The sequence below is a fragment of the Terrapene carolina genome, unplaced genomic scaffold, assembly GCF_002925995.2.
Source record: "Terrapene carolina triunguis isolate 2854851 unplaced genomic scaffold, T_m_triunguis-2.0 Scaffold402, whole genome shotgun sequence".
In the NCBI taxonomy this organism is placed as follows: domain Eukaryota; kingdom Metazoa; phylum Chordata; order Testudines; family Emydidae; genus Terrapene; species Terrapene triunguis.
The window spans coordinates 2,523,516-2,545,891 of record NW_020664753.1 but is presented as its reverse complement, the minus strand read 5'-3'; the positions used below and the strand labels follow the sequence as shown (position 1 = coordinate 2,545,891).

General features: G+C 48.7%; 1 protein-coding gene across 1 annotated transcript in view; it reads right to left on the bottom strand.

The window, feature by feature from the left end:
- Positions 1-22,376, bottom strand: part of ANTXRL (ANTXR like) — a 73,773-nt gene that overhangs the window by 3,899 nt on the left and 47,498 nt on the right. Inside the window, exons 15-17 of the mRNA XM_024210336.3 lie at positions 20,826-20,924; positions 19,037-19,204; positions 17,842-17,922 (exon numbers count right to left, since the gene is read on the bottom strand). Coding sequence (XP_024066104.1) covers positions 17,842-17,922; positions 19,037-19,204; positions 20,826-20,924 — 348 coding nt within the window. The remainder of the gene's footprint in view (positions 1-17,841; positions 17,923-19,036; positions 19,205-20,825; positions 20,925-22,376) is intronic.

Sequence of the window (22,376 nt, the reverse complement as noted above, 5' to 3'; positions counted from 1 at the left end):
ATCACACCTGGAGCTGCACAAGACTTGGCAGATATGTTTAAACGTATATACATACAGTTCTCTGTCCGGGGACCCATTGCTATAGTGCACCTCACAATCATCACTGTGTTTATCCTTGTGAACCCCATGAGGCAGAGTGGGAATATTATGCCCATTGTACAGATGGGGAACTGAGGCACAGAGAGTCTAAGGCTATGTCTGCGCTGCAGAGTTAACGGAGGGGATCTGTACCCTGGGTGGTCCTGCCTGGGGACGAGCAGCCACGCTAGTGCTGTGCTCACCCAGAGGAGGTGCTAGGACTTCAGTTGTTTGTGCTGCCCTGAGCTGAGCCGCTCTGTGATTCTTTCCCAGGGAATTGTGGGAGAACTTTCCTGCCCTTCTGGGCACCCAGGGGAATTGTGGTAAGGCACTGGAGGGCTATCAGCACTGAGTGGTTTAGCCTGCATCCTCACTGCAAAGTGGCCAGGTGAAAGCAACACTCAGGCTTTACTTTATAGCCCAGTGGTTCCCAAACTTTAACAGCCCGCGAACCCCTTTCACTAAATTGTGAAATCTCATGAACCCCCTCCTAAAAATGAATATTTTCAGGGATTTAAGTTTAAATTTCCTCAGTGTGATGGATGCCCCAACTGCCTGCCCCGCTCTTCCTCGGGCTCGGGCTGGGGTTCGGGCTACCGGCTCCCCCGCTGATGGGGGCAGGGATCGGGCTGCCAGCCCCAACTGCCTGGCCCCACTCTCCCTGGGGCTTGGGCTGCCAGCCCCACGCGGAGTGCTGAGGTTCGGGCTGCTGGCTCCCTCGCTGACCACCGGGACTTGGGCTGCCAGCCCCAACTGCTCGGCCCCACTTTCCCTGGGGCTCGGGCTGCCAGCCCCGCGCGGAGCGCTGGGGTTCAGGCTGCCAGCTCCCACGCTGACCGCCGGGACTTGGGCTGCCAACCCCAACTGCCCGGCCCCACTCTCCCTGGGGCTCGGGGTGTCTGCCCTGCAACTGGGTCCCACCTGCTGTCTCCAATGCCCGGGGTCCTCTGTCCGCCATTAGCGAAATTTTTCTGGCGAACCCCCTTGTGGTGACGACAGAGGAAAGGAAACAGAACGCCTGGTCTGTGGTAGCCGAAAAGCCTCTCAGCCTCAAAAGCCTCCCAGGAAAACTTTCCTGGGGTTTTTATTCTTTCTACCTCTCTGCTTACAACACTTCTAACTGGTTAAATTCTTGCGCATAGAAGAAGCATACAGTGTACAGCAACATGAGATAACAAACCCATATCTTGTGCACGTGAAAGCCAGCTGCGAGGGAGACAATCAAGTCAGCCAAATAAGTTTCCTAATCACAAGGTGAGGTGAAGTGACGCTGAGGTGAAGGCCACTCCTGCCTCGTCGCCATGGGAACAGTGTGCCGTACCCGTGGGCTGGCGATTCGGGAGCTATGCGTCCCTACACCCCCTGTAACGTTCTGCGAACCCCAGTTTGGGAACCACTGCTGTAGATGGACAGAAGCAACACCCAGCAAAGAGCCTGGCTTTACTCTTCAGTGAGGACAAGTCCAAAGTCAAACAGGAAGCCTGTAGCAGATCAGGAAACAGAACCCAGGTCTTCCGAGTCCCAGGTTTAGCACCCAAACCATTGCATCATCCTTCTTTGTCTCTAGGGGCCACGTGTCTTCTTTTCCACTGATTTACTTTATATTCAAAATCTGCTCCCTTCTAGATTAGTAAATGATGCCTGATAAAGCCACCAAAATCTACAGCCATGCAGCATGCCCCACAAATCCACTTCAGTACACAAATGCTTTTGCCCTTGTATTTACAAGGTCGTGCATTTGCCAGGAGTTCAAAAAAAAAAAGGAAAAAAGAGGGTTTAGAAGCATCACTTTGTGAGTGAAGTCTATTTACTCAAAAGTCAGATACAAAATGAAATAAAAAAACCCTTCCCCTCTGTAAGTGCAAAGCCACAAATGCACATCAGTATTTTTGCCTACAAGTCTTCCCTGCCCCGTGCCCTTCCTCACCCCCAAACATCAGTCTCAAAGGTATTCATAGTGTATAATCAAAGGGGAGCCCAGAAATCTGTTTGCATTACTTTCACTTCAGTTAAAGTGATACACGACGTCAAACTGCTGCCAGGTTCTGCCACACTCTTGGATTTGTCAGACAGCTGGGTAATTTAAAGGCCACGCATCGCATTGTGTCATGAAAAATACTGTTGGGTTTGGAGTTTGACAGAGAGCGATTGGGATGATCGATGTATATATTGTGACATTTCCTCACAATAGATTATCGGTGCACGCCTCTGATCTCATGGCAACAACAATTGGTTAATACTAAAGCAAATTCTTCCGAGCACCTGCAGCAGCCATTGATAAATCAAAGCTAAATTGATGCCTTGCATTAGGATTACAGAGAGACTAAGAGGAGCAAATAATCACTACTGATCAATCATGCTTTGCACCTTCCTAAGATCTCAAAGTGCTTTACCGGTGCTGAGGAATTCAGCCTCGCAATAAGCTATGGGCCATATCCTGCAAGCCATAATCAAACAAGCGGTGCCAAGAGGGTTACTTCTGTGGGCAAGGATTATGCATGTGAGTAAGGACTGGAGGACCTTGTGTTTGTTACATGGTCCTATATCAGCCCAGGGTTAGTATACACATTAAGTAACAAAAAGCCCATTTATTATGAGACAGAAATTATAGGTTTTTTTCATACCCTACATTTGATTTAAGTATTCCCCCCGGCCCCAACAGCTTTCAAAGTGCATTTGAACAAAGATTAAATTAAATACAGCTTTTGCATTCTTTCCTCAGGTTTCTACCCACACACACCTATACTCAAGGTAGTGTGATCAACGGGATTGATTAATAGGGATTGACAGCCGCAATCATGCCAGTGGTGGAATTGGTATTATTTTCCCCTTAAGTATGGCAGCATTAAATCTTTTAAGGGAAGGTATCAGAGCTGTCAACTGTGGTAATGCCACAATGATCCCAACTTTGACAGCTGTTGGTAGCTGCTTTATTGTTTTCTAAGAAGCAGGTGATCTGAATAAATCCAGTTCTATCTTGTTCCACCCTCACTGCTGGCATGAAATTGCTCAGATGGTCTGACCCGTAAATCTTATTGTCATTCATGGACCAACTGAAGATCAGCAATATGCCATATGGAGTTATGCCCTTACTTCAGTTCACATCTACACAGTATTTATAATACACTATTATTTTGCCTTCCCATATGTCCATCCACTTGTTAGTCTCTTGTTACGCTGTTCGCCAAATTGGCTTTTCAAAGGTACAAATACTGAAGCTGCAGGATCTGCCCTCGTTTTGACTCTAGCCAGATCAATCAGGGCAATTCAAAGCAGCTTTTATCCCAGTGTAACAATCACATGTGTAATTCAATTGCTTTGCCTCTTTGACCACCTAGGACGTGTTTTTTGTCTGTGGTTATCGGGGGGAAAAAACTTTTGAAAGCCACTAAGACGTGTTTCTTGGTCATTCTCAGCATAGTACTGAGTGTTTAGATTCCCACTGTTTGCTTCTTTCATCTGCTACTCAACAAGTCTTCAAGAAAAGGGGAAGCACAATTTAAAGGGACACCAACAACTTAAAAATCATGCTTTGTACACAAACAAATGCCTTTCCCTATGGTACGAACAACATCTTTGATTATTAAAAGGTGAAGTTTAAAAGTCTACTCCATTTGTCATTTTGTATACTTCTTGCATTTCTCTCAGTTTGCAGAATGAAAAGCAAAGAAAGTCAGTTTAATTTTTATTTATAGTCAATTTCACTTAAAGATTCTTAGTATGCAATTTTGACTTTGGGGAAGGGAATACTCATTTGTTTTAGTTGTTTCCACCAGAATTTTTGTTTTAAGCCCTGAGAACATTTCTGAGGGGCGTAGACTTTATAAAATCTTGTCTTGCCCTTGAATTTTAGGGTAAAATTTAAATTGAAAACATCCCTTTAAAGTTTAGTCACTCTAGAATAAAACAATCTGTTGGTATATCTGTATAATCTGTATAAATATAATTAAAAAACCAACCAAAATGCTACTTTTAAGAAATTAACAACTGAGAATAATGTAATTTTGTTTGGGTCTCTATAAATAAATGGGCCAAATTCATCTCTATTTTATCTTCATTGATGTCAATGGGTTTTTACTGAGGGTACATTTATTTTATATGCACAGCATGTCTACATTCATCTTCACTTTCTATAAACTGCTTTTTAACAAATAAAATGTCATTGATATTTCTGTTTGAAAGCACAAATAGGCAGGTCAAAAGAACACAAATGGTGACTCAATATTATCTACTAACCCCAAAGAAAAAGAGAACAGGTAACTGTTAAAAATAAAATGAACACGTCAACTTACAAAGCATGAGATATTTGAGACTGGACGCATAAGCTGTTTCACAGAATCAATTTAACTGAACGGAAGCCCGAATTCAAAGCCCAATGAAATCAATGGGAGGTCTCAGCCATTTGACCTTTGTGGGTCCTAAGTTAATGTTAAGAAGTTAATTCTTGGGAAACTTTAGTGAACAGTGATTTAAGGGAACAAGAACCCTCCAGCTGGCAGCATCTGAACCTTGCTCCCTAAAAATTCAAATCAAAATATACAATCGGAGCCTGATCCAAAGTCTACTGAGATGAATGGGTTGCTTTAAATTGATTAATTCATGGATCAGATACCAAAATCGTTTTGGGTGTAATCATTTTACAAGGAAGGAGCTGATCCAAAGAGGTGCTGAACATCTGCTGTTCACGTTGCCTAGGCATGGCGTCAGGATCGGGCCCATAGCGTGCGGTTTCAAGGAACCACAATCTATGCGAATCAGTGTTTGCCAAAAGCTTCCTTGCACTGCATCGCTTCATGCTGACTGTGGGCTGAACACACCATGGCTCATTAAAACCCTCCCCGCTGTCCCTGCAATTGCACTGATTACCCCGTAGCGTTAGGGTTAGAAATTAGTGGAGCAGTGAAACTCCTTGTCACTTCAACCAAGTACGCCTGGATTTCAGGCAGGATTGGAATAACTCTTACTAAAGAAAACTGCTACATTCACGGCTGGGGCTTTGATTCTGTGTTTAAAGGACAGAAAAGCTTATCAAACATAAAGGGAAATGCGAGAGGTTTAAAATAGCTGCAACTTGGTTGCTGATTGCGCTTTTGATAATTTTTTTTGCATTTTCAGTTTTTATGTCTCAACTTGGAGCATTAAAAATAATCACCACAAATGGTTTGGGGTTTTTTAACCCTGTCCACCCAGAGGTTGGGTGTTTTAAATACCTCCTAACATAAGAAGTATTTTCTCCTGGATAATGATTTTCTGATGGTTGGGGAGGTGGCTCCCAGCCATTGCAATCTGCCAATTATGAAATGGTATGATAAACAGAAGTGGACCGGAATGAGGTAATTTTAAACACCAACGCTAAAGTAGGTGCTGATATCTAACAAGGAAGATGTGATCCTGCTCTGCCCCCCCCCCCATTTGAAAAATAAATCCATTTCACCGCTTTCTTAACTGTTTATTCTCATCTTGGGCCTCTTCCTAAGTGAACAGAACTGGTTTCACAGAACACAAGCGGGGATAACGGCAGGTCCCTATCTCAGAGGGGTGCTGTGAGGATAAGTACCTTAAAGATTGCGAGGAGCTCAGATACTACAGTAGAGGGAAACCATAGAAGCACCTAAGGTAGATTCAAATAGAAAAATGAAAGATGGTGAATGTCCAGTGCCTACCAGCTCGCAGGTGATCTGTAAGGGAATGTGAGCATTTCCACCCAACACATTATTATTGGTCATCTACATTACAGCCGCACCTATTTGCCACGACTGAGAGCAGGGCTCTGGCTAACACATTTCAAAATACACCCAATCGTCCTAGTCTAGACACGCCCTAGATAGTAAGAGACAGTCCTGCCTTATAATTAAGGCGCCAGTTCAGGAAAGCATCCGTGTTCTGGGTAGCACATGCTTAAGTGCTTTCCCGAGTCAGGAGCTAAAGAGATAAAGGGTGGGGGAAGAATTATCTCCCGTCTACAGAGAGATAAAATTGACTGGCCCGAGGGCTGTTGCAATGCTGGAAACTGGACCCAGCTCGCCTGAGGCCCACTCCACAGAACCTAGAGGACGGCTTGGCTTCCCCATTTGCTGTTCATGGAGCCCTGCTGATGAGGTCACGTGCTGCTGCTCCATTTACTAACATCAAAGGAGCAGTCATTTTCCTCCTTGTGCCTCACACCATCAAACAGGATTCTGAAAACACAGGGCCCAATGCTGCCTTCAGTGACTGAGGATCAGGCCCAGCGGGAAGCTCCTTGGCCAATGGAGATCAACAGGAAAGTAAAGCAGCAAAACAGCCAGGAAGAGTCCAACTAACTAAGGGTACGTCTATACTTACCTCCGGGTTCGGCGGTAAGCAATCGATCTTCTGGGATCGATTTATCGCGTCTTGTCTAGACGCGATAAATCGATCCCAGAAGTGCTCGCCGTCGACACTGGTACTCCTGCTCCGCAAGAGGAGTACGCGGAGTCGACGGGGGAGCCTGCCTGCTGCGTGTGGACCCGCGGTAAGTACCTTGTAGTTCGAACTAAGATACTTCGACTTCAGCTACGTTATTCACGTAGCTGAAGTTGCATATCTTAGTTCGAACTGGGGGGTTAGTGTGGACCAGCCCTAAATAAATAAAACTGGGCCCAGGTACAGCTAAGTATCATTTGGAGATTCAGGCCCAGTTTCTCTAGACTCATCATCTGACCTCCTGTACATCACAGGCCCCAGAACCTCACCCACCACACCTGTAACAGACCCCTAACCTCTGGCTGAGTTACTAAAGATCTCAAATCATGACTTAAAGACTTCCAGTGACAGAGAATCCACCATTTACTCTAGTTCATACCAACAAGTGTCACGTGCCCTGTGCTGCAGAGGAAGGCGAAAAGCCCCCAGTGTCTCTGCCAATCTGACCTGGGGGGAAATTCCTTCCTGATCCCAAATACTGTATGCCAATCAGTTAGACCTGGAGCATGTGGGCCAGATCCACTGGCCAGACACCTGGGAAAGAATTCTCTGTTGTCACTCAGAGCCCTCCCCATCTAGTATCCCATCTCCGGCAACTGGAGATATTTGCTAATAACATTCATGGATGGGCCATGTGCCATAGTAGGCAACCTCATTGTACTGTCCCCAACATAAACTTATCAAGCTGTCTTAAAACAAATTAGGTTTTTTGCCCCCACTGCTCCCCTTGGAAACATGTTCCAGAACTTCACTGCTCTGATGGTTAGAAACCTCTTATCTAGAGCTTTTCACCAGTAGATCTCAAACTGCTTCACAAAGGAGGTCGATAGCATTATCCCCATTTTACATACTGGGAAGCTGAGGCACAGAGTCGTGAAGTGATTGGCTCAAGATCTCTCCCACAGGGAATAAAACCCAGATTGTCTAAGTCCCACTCCCCTGCTCTAGCCACTAGGCCACGCTACACTTTGAAAGCCTCAACTGGAAGGCAACACAGAAATGCAAACAAAAACCAGACAGCATTTGTCACCAACCCAGGCTATAGATATGACCTCAGATCACACCATTCTATAAGTTTTACAGAGTCTGGATGCAAAACTGGCCAGGCAAGTTTTAGGGACTTGCAACCCCAGCAGTGTATTGAAAAAGACACCCACAGGCTAGCCTTGCCGATGTAAACGGAACTCAGTTTCTGCGGGATTGTCATTCTAAACGAAGGGTCTTTTTCGCATTTGGGAATGTGTGCATGTGTAACATGAATGCAGGTGTAATTGTGCACCTAATTTGCACGTGCAATTACTATGACTATGCATCTGTGCTGGGTACTTTGTGTGAGCAGTGAGATGCATAACTGGCCATATGCCTGTGCCAATACCTAATTTGCATGTGGTACGCAGATGCACATGCATTTATGAGTCTAGCTTTGTTAAAAATCAGGCCCCGGAGTGTCTTGTTTTATAGGCCTGCTCCAAAGCCCGCTATAGTCAAGTGGTGCGGAGTGGGAGTGTCTTTCTATTCATATCAATGGGCTCAGGATCAGACCCACTATTGCTGGTGTGTGCTGCACTAAAGAATGCAGGCGTAAGATTGTACAGTTGCAGTGCAGGCCTGCTGGGACCCAATGAGCTACTGGGGGTTCTCGATGCTAGCAGACGTTTTAAAGTGTGTGGGGGGGTCTAGTTAATAAGGGACCGTCCTACTCCACAGCCCAGCTGTTTGGGGGCATTCAGACTCCGGTCTGCTGGCTCCTCATAGTGAGGCCCGTTGGGTATTATAAAGATCACTGCGCTAGCAGAGGTTTAAAAAGACAGACCGTGGTTCCTCGCTGTTTACATGCCCCTTCTGCGAAGTAACCGAGTGCCTCACAAGCATTCTCAATGGGATGATCTTCTCGGCGCTCCTGGGATATTTTATTATCCCAGTTCCGCAAGGGAGGATGGAGGCGTGAAGTGAAGGTCACACAGGGAGTCTGTGGCTGACCCAGGCACTGAACTGGGGTCTCTAAGCACACCGCCTCACCCACAAGTTCCTCCCTTCCGGCTCATGCTTTGGGGTAGTGCGTACAGTATAGCCGTGCTGGGCCCAGCTAGCAGTGTAGACGGTGCGGCACGGCCTAGGAGAGTAGGGTGCCCTAAGCCTCTGAATCCGAAGACAAATATCCTACATGGGCTCTGTACACGCCCAAGCAGTGCCTCCCACAGCTATGATGCTATTTTTGAGCTATTCCCCGCTGCCTGCCCCTGGCAGAGCCACTCACTGCCGTGTGTAGCCACACACCGCAGTGACAAATGTGGATGCAGCCTGCCTTCCCCTGGGGTGTACTGCTGTCAGCGTAGATGCAGCCCTGGGTCTGTTCTCTCGCCCTAGAATGCAGGCAGCAGGTTCAGCCGTGAGCTGTTATTACGAAGAGTGCTTTTGGGCTCTGGAGCTGACTAGCCCCAGATATACCCAGGACAGATAGATGCTGCCAAGCCTACTTGTGGATTCCTTTTCTAAGTCAGAAATCATACGAGAGGGCCTGAGAGAAGTGGTGCCAGAGTGGGAGCTCCCTGCAGGACAGGAAACCCCTTAGGTCACAGATGAGATGTTTCTAGCTGTGAGCGCAGCACATCTGCACAGCTGTGGCAGCACTTGGGCAACTGGCCATGCGCTGTGTATCTTTGTTTCCCACGGTGCCTGTTACAGCTGAGCCCAGCACTACAGACATCGGTCACCACTGCGAAAAGTTACCTGGGCTCCACACGCTCATTGGAACTGACAATGTGAGATCACCTATCGTGGCAGGCGGCGTCTCCTGTCTCTTTAATTTTTCAGCAGCTTATGAAAGTAATTGGCTCCGCAAAGGTTATGGTAAGAAAGCAAGCCCCAGATCCAGGCAGAGATCTCTGATGAATGTGGTCTGAAAGAGGCAAACTCTGCAGTTCCAGCACCTTGTGTAGCTCTGCCAATCGCTACTGGGGCGGCTACAGCGTGTCGCCCAGCAAGGGGCAGGAAATCCGGCTCCAATCCCATTAGAGGCCATTCCTGGGACTTAAAAAGAGCTAATTAGAATGAGCTCCAAACAGCACTGTCCTGCAGGCAGCCAGCAAGGCCTGACAGGCATGTGCTGCCACCAGACACAGGCTGGATCCAACCTGCTGACCACCTTTGGGTAGCAGCCTGGAAATAATTATTAGCAATTAATAATCCTTTGTCTTTCTATAGCAGCTTTCACCTGATGGGTCCTAAGTGCCTGATAGCGATTAACTAAATAAGCTTGCCACCATCCCGTAACCATTTTACAGGTGGGGAAACTATGGCACAGAGCAGTTAAAGCCAGCAAAAGCAACTGCCCAATTGGCCTGAGTCCCTGAAATGCTCTGCACGCACCACTCCATCCAAGTCAGTGGGGGGCTTGGCCCCTTTGTAACCCACTCCTTGGTGGACAGAGTCAGGGACCCAGCTAGTGACACTCACAAGATCTCAGGCCACTGTTTAAAATACTGGCCTCAAGTTCACACAGGGAGTCAATGGCTAAGTTCTGAATGGGACCCAGGAGTCCTGGCTGCCAGTTACTATATTCCTAGCCCGCCAGCCTTTGATGCCTGTGAAGTGTTCCTCTGATTTTGAGGAATGATAAAAATCCAGGCTAAATTCAGCTTTCAGGTTCTCCTGTGAAGTCAGTTGCTAACTCCTTTCCCCTGGGATGAACCTTGAATATGCAAACTGCTGGCTAATGCTGGGGAAGGCTCACTGACTCACAGCAGAAGACACTGGGGTCACCCCAGGTGTAAGTGAGGGCAGGATGCGGCCAGTCTGGTGTAAGAGTTCACCTCCTTGCAGGTAATTTTCAGAGACAAAAATAAGATCATTTTCTAAAAGCTTCAAGTAAACCAGAGCCATTCGGCTGGGGAAAAAGAATGCCTCTTTTTTTTCAGCCGAGGTTTTTGGTAAACCGAGCTGCGGAGAATTTCCTGGCACAGTATGTGCTGAACTGCAAACCAGAGTGGATTTGCTGAAAGCAGCAACTAAGCCGGCCCTTGGACGGGGCAGCTCGCCATCATCCCAGAGCGAAAGGGGTGGGGAGCCAACATCTGTAACATCCCCAGCTCAGGAACGCAGACCCATGATGCCAGCACAGTTGTTAAGGGTTCATGGCTGGCTCCTCCCCTACCCAGGGGCTGCTGGGAGCTGATGTGACCCCTGGTGCAGGCTAGGGCAGCCCCCAAGGTTGCTCTAATTTACCCCCCTCCTGCAATGACCTGTATGGCACCAGATGCAGGAGAGCGGGGGCAGGGAACAGTACTGTTCTCCAACTACTTGCCCCTCCAGCCCCACCCACTCTGATCTCCTCCAGGAGGGGGCAGGGACGTCAGAGTTACCATTGCTGGCTCTGCAGGTCCCATGGGAAGCCGCCTGCAGCGGGACCCCTTTCCACCAGCTGCCCCATCCCAAAGGAGACCAGTGGATTCCTCTGAGGGGACTGGATTCTCCTGCACCTTGGGGCATCCTGGACACTTGTGCAAAGCCCATAGGAGATCCCCCTCCTCTCCCGCCTTGCACCAGTCGTGATGTTTCACACCCACTTCACACTGGTGTAGACGAGTACACAAGGAGCAAGAAAGATCAGACCCGTGGGGCTGCTCTGAATGCTCCTCCTGCAGACCGAGAGCAGTAGGTGTGAATTGCAGGGGAGACAGTGCTCTATGTCTTTGCTGACATTAATGTAACACCCCCCCACTCATGCTCTCCAAGGGCAGGGGTGTCCTTCTCTCCATGATATAGGTGGGGACAGGGCCAGTGCAAGGATGTTTCACATCCTAGGCAAAACTTCCGCCTTGCGCCCTCCCCGAGTCCTGCGGCAGCTCCCCACCGCCCCCCCCCCCCGCGGCGCCCCCCCCCCCCCCCGCCGCCCCCCCCTCCCCGGCCCAGGGAGCTGTGCAGCAGCTCCCCACCCCAGCTCACCTCTGCTCCTCCCCCTCCCTGAGCACGCCGTCGCTGCTCCACTTCTCCCGCCTCCCAGGCTTGCGGCACCAATCAGCTGTTTGGCGCCGCAAGCCTGGGAGGGAGAGAAGCAGAGCAGGGCGGCGTGCTCAGGAGAGGAGGCAGAGCAGAGGTGAGCTGGGGTGGGGAGCGGGTCCCCTGTGTGCCGCGCCCCCCCCCCCCCTACCTGCTGCAGCTGGCCCTCCCCGTGCCCCCCTGCCCTAGCTCACCTCCACTCCACCGCCGCCCCAGAGCGCGCTTTTGTCTGCCCCCAACCACATGGTGCCCTAGGCAGCCACCTAGTTTGCCTAGTGGTTGCACTGGCCCTGGGTGGGGAAACTGAGGCACAGAGCAAGCCGCCCATGGCCAAACAGCAAATCAATGACAGTGAGGAATAGGACCCAAGCACCCTGACTCTGATCCCTATCTGCAGGGCCATGCCGCCTCCTCATTGACAAGGCCAGCTGGCACTCCCAGCTGTGTGGATCAGAAGGATCTCCATCCCCAGGGCTGTCAAGCCGGCACCTTTCGCCAGCACTAAAATAACGTAACTACAAACCCAGTAGCAGGGCCCCTCTGTGGCCAGACTGCTGAGGAGAGCTCCGGAGTGATCCTAAACCACACACACTCTGTTCCCTCCTCTGCCTCTAGAGAACCACCCACAACCAACGGCCTGCCTGGTAATGAGGGGTTGACACCATGCATGTGTTTCCCCCTTGCTGTCTGATCCCTAGGGAAGAGGAGCTCCTGGCAGGGAACTCAGGTGAGCAGTGCATTCAGCAATGGATGCTTCAGGCAGAGGGGCCCTCAGTTCCCACCTGTGAAATGGGGATAGTTCTTCCTTTCTGCCACATCTTTGGCTGCCTCCTCTATATTGACTGTGAACTCCGCGGGGCAAGGGATCTCTCTCCTTCCGAAGAAGAGGCTAAGCTGGTGGACCTGGGCTTAGCTCCATTTTGCTATGACCATTCCCACCAGCTGAGGAGCCGCTCCATGTGTTCGCACAGCACCTGGCACAATGAGGCCCTGATCTCGGCAGGAGCCTTTAGGTGCTACTGGAATACAGGGATGTTTTATAATCATTCATCTTCCCAAGCAGCAAACTTGGTTTTTTGCCACTGTGGTAACTCCAGGACTGTGCCACTCTGCTCACTGATCTTAGGAGAGGAGGGATAAATTCATCCCCGGTCTAAGTCTGTGGAGTTACAGCAGGGATTGGTTTGACTCAGTGCCATTGGATCACCCAGCACCAGGATTTTTCTTAAGAAGAAGCTGATTCCTCTTGGGACGCTTCGAAACCTGTTCAGTACCGAGAGGCCAGGGCTGATTCCCACAGACGTGTTCTATTGCTATGGCTACAGAGGGCCAGCCTAGAGCCACCGCTTTGGAACCATATTGAGGAATGGGGCTGTGGGGCGGGGCTCCCACCACCCCAGGGATCCTTGGCAGGGGATCTGAGAGCGCAGGTGGGGGGGGCACCAGGCTGCTTGAGGAGGGTGCAGGGGAATGGGGGGGGGCAGAGGGAAAGTGTCAGCGGTAGGATATTGTAAAGGGAAAGGGAAGGGAAAATGGGGGGGCAGGTGACTGTAGGGACTGGGCCAGATGGGGAGACTGGATAGTGTGGAAGGAGGAGAGTGGAGAGGCATCTGGGTTCTCAGAGGAGGCGGCAAGTCCCCTCCCAGCAGCCAGCGGGGCGCTCTGTATTTCTGCTTCAGCTGTCACCTTGAATTTGTCCCTAAAGATGCTCACGCACGCTTTGATGTCGGCAGCTTCCCCAAACAAGGCTCAAAAGAGACCAGGCAAATAAATCTACCTCCCACAGATTTTTAATTTTAAAAAAATCACATGGGTGGTAAGCCGATCTCGTGACCCAACTCATGATTTCTGAATGCCTGGGGCTGGCGATCCGGTAATTGCTTGGCGGTTCCGGCTTTGCCAGAACAGGGAGGAGAGGAAGAGGGCCACATGGATGGGATAGTGAACAGGCCAACCAGGGGTGATGCCTAATATGCTCCCCTCGGGTACGTCTACAAAGCCAGCGGCAGCGAGCCGCCAACCCAGCTCAACAGACTCAGGCTTAAGGGGCTCGCACATCGGCGCTAAACACAGCTGTGTAGACAGCACTTTTAAGCTGAGGCTCAGGTTGGAGCCTGGCTCTGACTCTTGCCCCCTCCCTAGGCCTCAGAGCCCAAGCTGCAATGTCTACACAGCTAAGCACGAGCCCGGCAAGATCAAGTCTGTTCACCCGGGCACCCTCTGTGCCGTGGGAGTTGTAAGACAAGCCACAAAAAAGCCATGGACTCATTAAAACATGCAGTGTATTTTCCAGGCTGCGGGGGGGGGGGGGGGGGGGGGGGGGGGGGGGGGGCGGAGAGGAGGGAATCAACGTTTCTTTTTTAAAACTTTTTGTAGCTTTTCATGAAAACGCTGAAACATTTTTTATGTTTTCAATTTTTCGACAAAAACCTGAAAAAAGTGGGTGAAAATGGAAATTTCCTCGAGAAAATTTCTGTTGAGTCAAAAAGCCATTTTTCATAACACCTCCTCCCCTCCTCCCCCGCAAAAAAAAGAACATTTTTTTACTCTCTCAAGTTTCCCAAGAATGGCAGTTCCCAACTTGCGCTGATGTACCCACGCTAGCTCCGCTGGAGCTAGCACACTACAAATAGCAGCGTCGCTGGGATAGTACAGGCAGTGGCTGGGGCTAGCCAGCCGAGTACATACCCAGGGGCTCAGGCTGCACTGTACTCAGACCAGGGGCGCCAGAACAGGGGGGCCCAGGGAGTCATGGCCCCATCACTTTTTACCGGCCGTAAGGGCAAGCAACTGGGGGAGAGGGGGTGAAAAGGACTGAGTGGGGGATGGGGTCTTGGGGGGAAGAGGTGGTGCAGGGCATGGCCTCAGGGGAAGAGGTGGTGCAGGGCAGGGACTCAGGGGAAGGGGTGGCGTGGAGGGGCAGGAACACAGTTCGGGCACTAGTGACTCCCCCACTTTTAAGGAGCTTCCGTCGCCCCAACTCAGACAGCTGGCCGAAGCTGCCGCCTGTGCTCCCCCCAGCTCCACGGCTAGCTTTAGTGCACTAGGAGAAGCAGTGCTGCCGTGGGTATGTCTACGGGAGCTGGGAATTACACACTCGGCTCCAAGTGCAGACAAAGCCTACGAGGAATAATGGACCTGGAAAATTGGAAAACCACATTTGTTTTGCTCAACAAAAGAACCACACAAGGTCACAAAACACCCCCCAACAGAACCCTACAATTTCAATTAAAAGAAGGATTTGGGGGGGAGGAGGGGGAAATTTGGCTGCTTTTTGAAAGTTTAAAACAAAACGCAAAACACTTTCCTTTTTGAATTAAAAAATATCCCCGTGTTTCACACACCCCAGTGGCCAGAAACTCATGCCTCGTGCATTCAGTTAGATCTTTGACGGACAGAAACCTTCAATCTTCCTTCAAAGTCCAAGCTGGTTTTGTGCATTCAAGACACAACATCATGATTCAAGCTGCTCACAAAACACAGCATTACCAACCCCAAGCATCCCAAAATCACAAGGCTGGCTAAAAAAATCATGAAATTTTTTTAAACCAATAATCAATGTCGTGTTCTTTTTCCCTGCTGGGTATTGAGCTGGTAGGGCTCGTGTTTTCAAGCTTTAATCTGCTACCACAAAGGCTAGAAATTTATTCTTTTTTTTTTAAACAAGAAAACCAAGATTCTCGCATAATCACTTGACTCCAGGAGCTGAGGCTTAAAGAAAAACACCAAATATCGTGAGACTCAGGATAAAGCCATGAGAGTTGGAAACATGGCAAAATGCGGGGCAGGAGGGAGCAGGGATCTGTCAAAATTCTTGTGAAAAATTCCAAATTTAGAAAATTCAGACCAGCTCTAACCGTGATGCCTGGTAAGCCATCACGAGCTGGGGGAGCATGAAATGAGAACATCGGTTTAGCACTGTCAGCGTGCATACGAGTGAGAGAATGACCATGTCTCCCTCTAGAGGCTGGCTCAGGGTAGGTTAAGAGCCTGCTACTGACTCACATCTAATTGTGTCATTCCTTTAGTTTGCGTGGTAGAGGTTTACACAACGTCTATCAACATGAAAAGTCCTGCAACGCTGTAAGCTCTTCAGGTCAGGGGCTGGGTGTATATTTTTGCATGGGACCTCCATCTCAGTCGGGGGCTCGTAGGAACTACTGGAATACAAATAATATACAACAATATTGCTCCCTGCAATGCTGGCTCTTGCAATGAAATAAAAGGACTGAGATGCAACTTCCGCCAGTGCCTTTTTCGGAAAACAGACCCATGCCCAGTCATTTTCTTGTTTCCCTTTCAACATTCTTCAGTGATAGTTAATTTCACAGCCCATAGAACAGAGATGATCCTTATTCTTCCACTGAATGTAACTCAATGAGATTCTTTCCAGCCTATTTCCCCAGATGCACGGTTGATTTTCTAATGTTCCCCCAAATACAGCAATCCTTCAGCTCGCTCCATTTTAAATAGTCTCTTTGCTGGTTTCTTTTCCTTCTGCACACAGCAGGGTTGTAGGCAAGTAACTGAGAATCCCTGTTTTGAGTCAGCCCCTTGCATGTTTCTTGACTGCTCTGACAGTGGCAGGACTGTGCTCTGCATGGATAGAAACCTACCAGCAGCACAAGTGAAGGTGGAGGATAGAATCCTACCATACAATGTGCCTGCTATCAAAATACAGCTGGGCCTCAATGGTCTATTCAGAAGCCCAGGGCCGTGCTTAAGAAGTAAATAAGTGACTCTAGTGCAGCTGCCTAAGGAAACGCAGCCTGGTAAACCAGTTAAAAGGCAATTTTACAGAGCAACGTAGGAAGCTGAGTTTCATTTATGGCACAAAGGAAAAATGGAGAACGCTGAAGACTAAATACTGATGCGGGAGAACTCAGCTGTTCCTGGTCCAGGGCACAGCAGCATCTTGCTATGAGCAGGAGGGATGCACCTAATTGGCTTTAAAAGAAAATCGGAGCCACCTTTTCTGTCGATTACTAAGGGTGAAATTCACCCATGTGTGGAAGCCCAGCATGAGGCCACTTCAGCCCCTGTGACAGGCACTTGCGGATTACTATTGCACTGGATGTAACTCTGCTGCAGGATTCGGCAACTCCCACCCAGACACTCCCACTGAGAGCCGGGGGGGGCGCTGGCCCGAGAGGGGCACAGAAACAGGGAGAAATAGCTTCACAGTCTTCTCCTCGCAGCCCATCTAAAGCTCCATTGCACAAATCCAGATCAGAGGGTGGGAGGGCCCAGGCGAGGAGCAGCCAGTGTCTGGGCAGTGGTTCCCCTCAGAAGATCCCTGCCAGAGCCGGTATTACTGTACCAGGGCCTGATGGTGCCTGGATCCTGACTAAACTGCTGCCAAGGAAACCAGGAGGCAGTATGCAGGCACAGGGCACTTGTGTCAACAGCCTGGGCTGGTGGCAAGATCTGGGTATGGGAACTCCCTGTCACTTCCACAAGAAGGAAAACCCATGAGTGCAAACATCCCCTGTGTGGATCATTCCTGCAGAGGCCTGCTTGCCTTACAGAAAAGTCCTACAGAATGTAACGGGTGAAACCAACAGGGTCCTTCAGAAATTATACTCTATAAATCCTATAGTGCCAGATCTTCAGCTGGTGTATATTGGCATAGCTGTGATTCACACCCGCTGAGGATCTGGCCCATGGAACTGAACAAAGCAGGAGATCCTCTCTCTAGAGTTTTAAAGGCCACTTATGGATTGTAGCAGAGAACTATAGCCCAGCACTATAATCCCACAGGAAGGTTATTCTCTGTTCAATTCTAGGGAATTTTCCCAGAAGGGTGGGACCCTGTGTGATTTATGATTTCTCTTACCTGTCATTTAATTCTGCTATTGAATGAGTAAAACATTTTGTGAGCCATTGGTATGCAGGATCCACTATCTATTAACACTTACTATTCTGCATTAAACTAGAACACAACAATCTATTCGAGTGCACAAATGAAAAAGCCCAACCCCTGATTCCAGTGCATCTCTGCTTACGGAAGTGAAGGCAAGAAACAGCATCATGGAGAAGTAACATCAGTCAAGAGATGAATCGGCTTCTTCAAATGACCCAGTCTCTACCTGCCTCTGCTCAAAGGACAGCACCAGAGAGACAGTGATTGACCATTAGGGGCAATGCTTTTAAACAGATGCCACTGCAAACATTTTAGCTCATCGTTAAACCTCAGGAACTAGTGACGGATTTTACCCTCAGGGTAATCCAGAGAGAGACAAGCTCTCAAGAAGAGGGAAAAAATGAGCATTACTGCCGACAACAAAGAATCGACATGACAGTGCGTCCATGACAACTTACCTTATCCCCTGGCTGTGGTCTCATAAGAGAGACTTGATCGTAGCCTCGTCGAACCAGAGCCCACAACGCATCAAGTTTGCCCTGGAATCAAACATACGTGACATGACCAACAATGCTTGAGAGAACAATGTGAAATTAAACGACAGTCGACTTGCTGTGATATTACTGTGTGTTTAACCGTCGGCACACAGGCTGGCCCCGAGGCCGCTGCTCTTTGTATACTCATTATTATCTGTCTGTGTATTTATAGCATGCCCATCAATGTAATACTGAGTGCCTAGGGGAACCAGCCATTGCACACAATGGAACAAATCCATCCGACTGGAGTTACATCAAGGATGCATCTGGTTTAATATGAACAATTAACATAGATCAGCAGGTGCAGTTAGGTGAACGGGGTTAGACAGCATTAAGAAAAGACTTGACGAAGAACCAAAGAAGCTTGTGGAAGTCTAATGATGGGTGGACCCATAAAGGAGAAGAGAACAGACTTGGCATAGATAAGCATCCAAAAGACGATCGCTTATTCAATTTTCATAACACTTTAAAATTCACTGGCCGTTCCCGTCGAGGATTTCAGTGTATGACACGGATATCGGTGAACCAACCCTGGGAGTTAAAGATGCATTATCATCAGCAGCATCAACTGAGACAGGTTAAGATTTTAAAAGTGTTTAGAAACCTAGAGATGCAGACAGGCACCTGACTCCCACTGATTTCAATGGTGCTTTTGAAAAGCCTTCTAGGTATCTTTCTGCACCGTTAGGTGCCTGAAGACCTTTAAAAATCTGACCCTAACTGGCTTTGCCAAGGCGCATACTGCATCTTTGGCACAGCTGGGCAGGAAGAGAGCTGAAATCTGTGAGTCCCAGTCCAGGGCCGTAACTACACGGCCGTCTTTCCCACCTCCTCTACATCGTCTGCCCCCTCTTGGGTGTGCATCGCCGAGCCGGTGCTGTCCTGAGAACAGATTCTGGGATTTCATGCTGGAATCCAATCAGTGCAGAGGGGCAAAGACGTTACCCAAGCCTTTGTTGCCTAGTGAGATGTCTAGTCTCAGAAATGGGGACCCCTACAATAGTTCTCCCACCCCACAGCCAACCATGAGAAATGTTGTGCTCAGGAACCTGTCCGTGGTAACATGCCTGGTAACATAAACAACCCATGCTTTAAAGCTGATGTGCAGACACATTACCTTGATTGGAGTGTACCACTTCCTCTGGGAAGGTGGCTTCCTCACATTGTGTTTCTTTGGCTTGGGCTCCCACGGCTCATACTCCTGCTCTGGCAATTTGATGACGGCGTTTTTGGGCTTCTCTAATTTGGCCCCTTCCTCCGTTGATCCTTTGTCTCCCCACCTCACCTGAAGTAGTAAGAGCACATTGTGGATGCAGAAGCTTCGGTGAGCAGTGCTGGCATACATCTTAACTAGACACGTCTATTATTTAATCTAGTTTCTATCAGTGTTTGTGAAACATGCACCCATTGCTCATGCCTCTGGGAGAACTGACCTTCTTGAAAGCAAAATTACTGTCACAACAATCCATCATGACATGCAGCCACTAACTAGTGAGGAAGGAAAATCCCCTAATTAATTACCAACAATCACCATAAAGAAGAAACTCCAAAAAATCAATTCCCCACCCAATTTCCCAGCCAGCTGTTTAGCCAGCAGGTGCCTCCCATCCAAATCTTTACTTGGGTGAAACCTAGGGCAGTCAGATGCATCTTGCACTAGACCCTGAAGGTCATCAGTCATGGTCTATCAAGGTTCCAGAGTCAAAGATCTTGCACTGAAAACAGCCCAGCAGCAATCTGCCAGAGTCTGCATCTTCTGTCAACACAAATGCCACGAATGGTCTCCCATGGCAGGGGAGTAGCTAATGTTCCTGAGTGGTCTCCACCAATAGCCCCAAGAGGGCACTGCAGCCCTCCAGCTTAGAGGTGACAAAAGTATCCAGGAATGAGGAAGAGCCCTGAAGGGTTCTTTTGAGCAGTGGCTCTCAGACTTGGTGGGCAGTTAGTCGTAGTTCACTAGACTAGGTTCCTCAGCAAAGGTCTCTCCATAAGTGCGTAGGAGAGGGCTGGATTTCTCCTAATAATACATCTCAATTCATGTCAATAATGGAAGATTACCTTTTTTAAATCTCAGGAAAAACTTCCTAACTGTACGAACAGTAGTCTAGTGGAACAGACTGCCTAGGGAGGTCGTGGAAGCTCCTCCACTGGAAGTTTTCAAAAGGAGGATGAAGTCCTCAAATCATGATTTAAAGACTTCAAGTTGCAGAGAATCCACCATTTACACTAGTTTAAACCTGCAAGTTTGTTTAGATACAACAAATCCCACATCTTGGCAGGTGATTAGACCAGATGACCCTTGCAGTCCCTTCTAACCCTATAGTTTTATGATTCTGCCCTTGAGTTCCAACTGACCTCAATGAGAGCTGTGTGAATGCATCCCAGGGCAGGATTTGCCCTATGCGGCTGCTTAGCCACTTGATTTCAAGAGTCAGAATCTCCCATGGCAAACTGTGCATCAGGTTTCAGTGCCTGATTGTAAAATCCTAACCCCTGAGCTAAGGAGCAATTACTTCTATTCAATTTGGCCAATTAGCGCTAGACCCTCAGCTGGTATAAATTGGCCTCACTCCATTGAAGTTATAGGACAAGACCCATTTACACCAGATGAGGATCTGATCCAATAAAGTGAAACTGTTTGGTCCTCATCCCATTCCTCAACCTGCAAATTTGCAATCGCTAATACTTCCAGACACAACTAATTGCACGATGCAAACGATGGCAGCTTGATGGCTGACTCCTGGGCTGGCAGGTGTGATTAGGTAGATGGGTCCTAATTAAAAACCAACCTCCCTATTCCATCATGATAACTCTGTAAAAAGCATTTTAAAAATGTCTTGCCGTGATTTTCAATTAAAAAGGTTCTGATTGTTTACTGCGACTCAGGAAACAAAAGCACCTGATACCTCCATCCTCTTAATTCCACCAACACCTCTGCCTCCGTAATAAGATGCGTCCACGGTTGGCCACTTTTTCTTTGGCAATCCATCTTCATCATCTGATTCCTGCGGGAAAGGAGAGTGATCGCTGTTGTTTTCATGCACACAGCATGGGATGTAAACAAGTGAACATCCTTCGGCCCTATCCCTGGCTATCTGGCTTTGTATGTTATATTTATGTGCTGACAGCAAACAAAAGCCTCTTGTCTCTGCAGCTGCAATTTCTCCTAGAGAAGCCAAAGCCGACTGTCTGTTCCCTTCTTCTCGTCTCTTCAGGCTGCTTTTATATACGGTCAAATATGCGTAAAGCTTCAAAAATCACAACTGCCTTTTAAGGGGGTAGAAGGCACAGTGGAGATGAATTGCACATTATACTGGCCTTGCTGCTATGTTCCATAGACTATGTCCAACACTTCACCAAATGAAACCCTTTCTTAGCTGTGCTTTGGGAACTGTAAGTTGCTAACAGGAGAAAAGGCACTCCCTGTGAGCTCACTAACACGCACTTCGGACCATTCTTTCCTCGCAGCTGTACCCGGCTCCTCTGCCCTGTTTGGTTCTTTGCAGCGACGGGCTCAGGCTGCAACCATTCAAATCAGGCACTGGATTTTGAACCTTCGGGGGCTTGGATCTGGCCCATCATAAAGACTGGGGCTGTTTTTTTAGCAAACCCAGCATGTGAAGGAGTCCAGATCTGGGTTCTCTTTCAGAGCCATTGTTCTTTCCTCGCTTAACCTAATTCAGTGCTGGTGAATGATCCTGCACCGACATCCCAGGAGACATGTTGCAGGGTCCTCAGCTGAGGTACATTACTGGAGCTTCATTGCCTCCAACTCAATTTACCCCACCTGCGGATCATTGAACTGATTTCAGTGGAGCTGGGCCGATTTCTACCAGCTGAAGGTCTGACCCCGACACCTGCTGCTGGTGCACAGAATGTGTATGACACAGAGAAGGGCTCAGCAAGGTCTCTCCACAGTACCCCCTCCCCCACCCTCAGGCCTCACGTTAAATTGCCACAGAGTTGCTGCTCGGGACAAATCACAGGCTCACAAAGACAGTAATGGTGGCCTTTGGCAACCTCAAAATGGCAGCTGTGGTTCCCTCCTCAGATGGATGCCAAGTTACAGCAAGTTAGCAGCCAACTGCAGCCTGCTTGTGTGGGTTAGGCAGTTATTTTTGCCACGGATTAACTGTGTGTGTGCGTGTAAGGAGTGGAAACAGGCAGGATGCTCCCCCTCACCTAGATCAGGGCCCCATTGAGCACACACTCAGCGAGGAGAGCGTCCAATCGAAACGCACAAAGGGTGAGAGAGGAAGTGACATCAGTAGCAGAACCAGGCACAGAATCTCTAGGTCTCCCGAGTCCTGGGCCAGTGACCTAGCCACTAGACAACAGCCTCCACATTGCCTTGTACCTGATGATGGACTCTAACCTTTACTCCTTCCTCAGGTTAAATTCCCATTGAGAACAATGGCAATTTTGCCTGAGCCAGGACTGGAGCACTGAGCACAGCA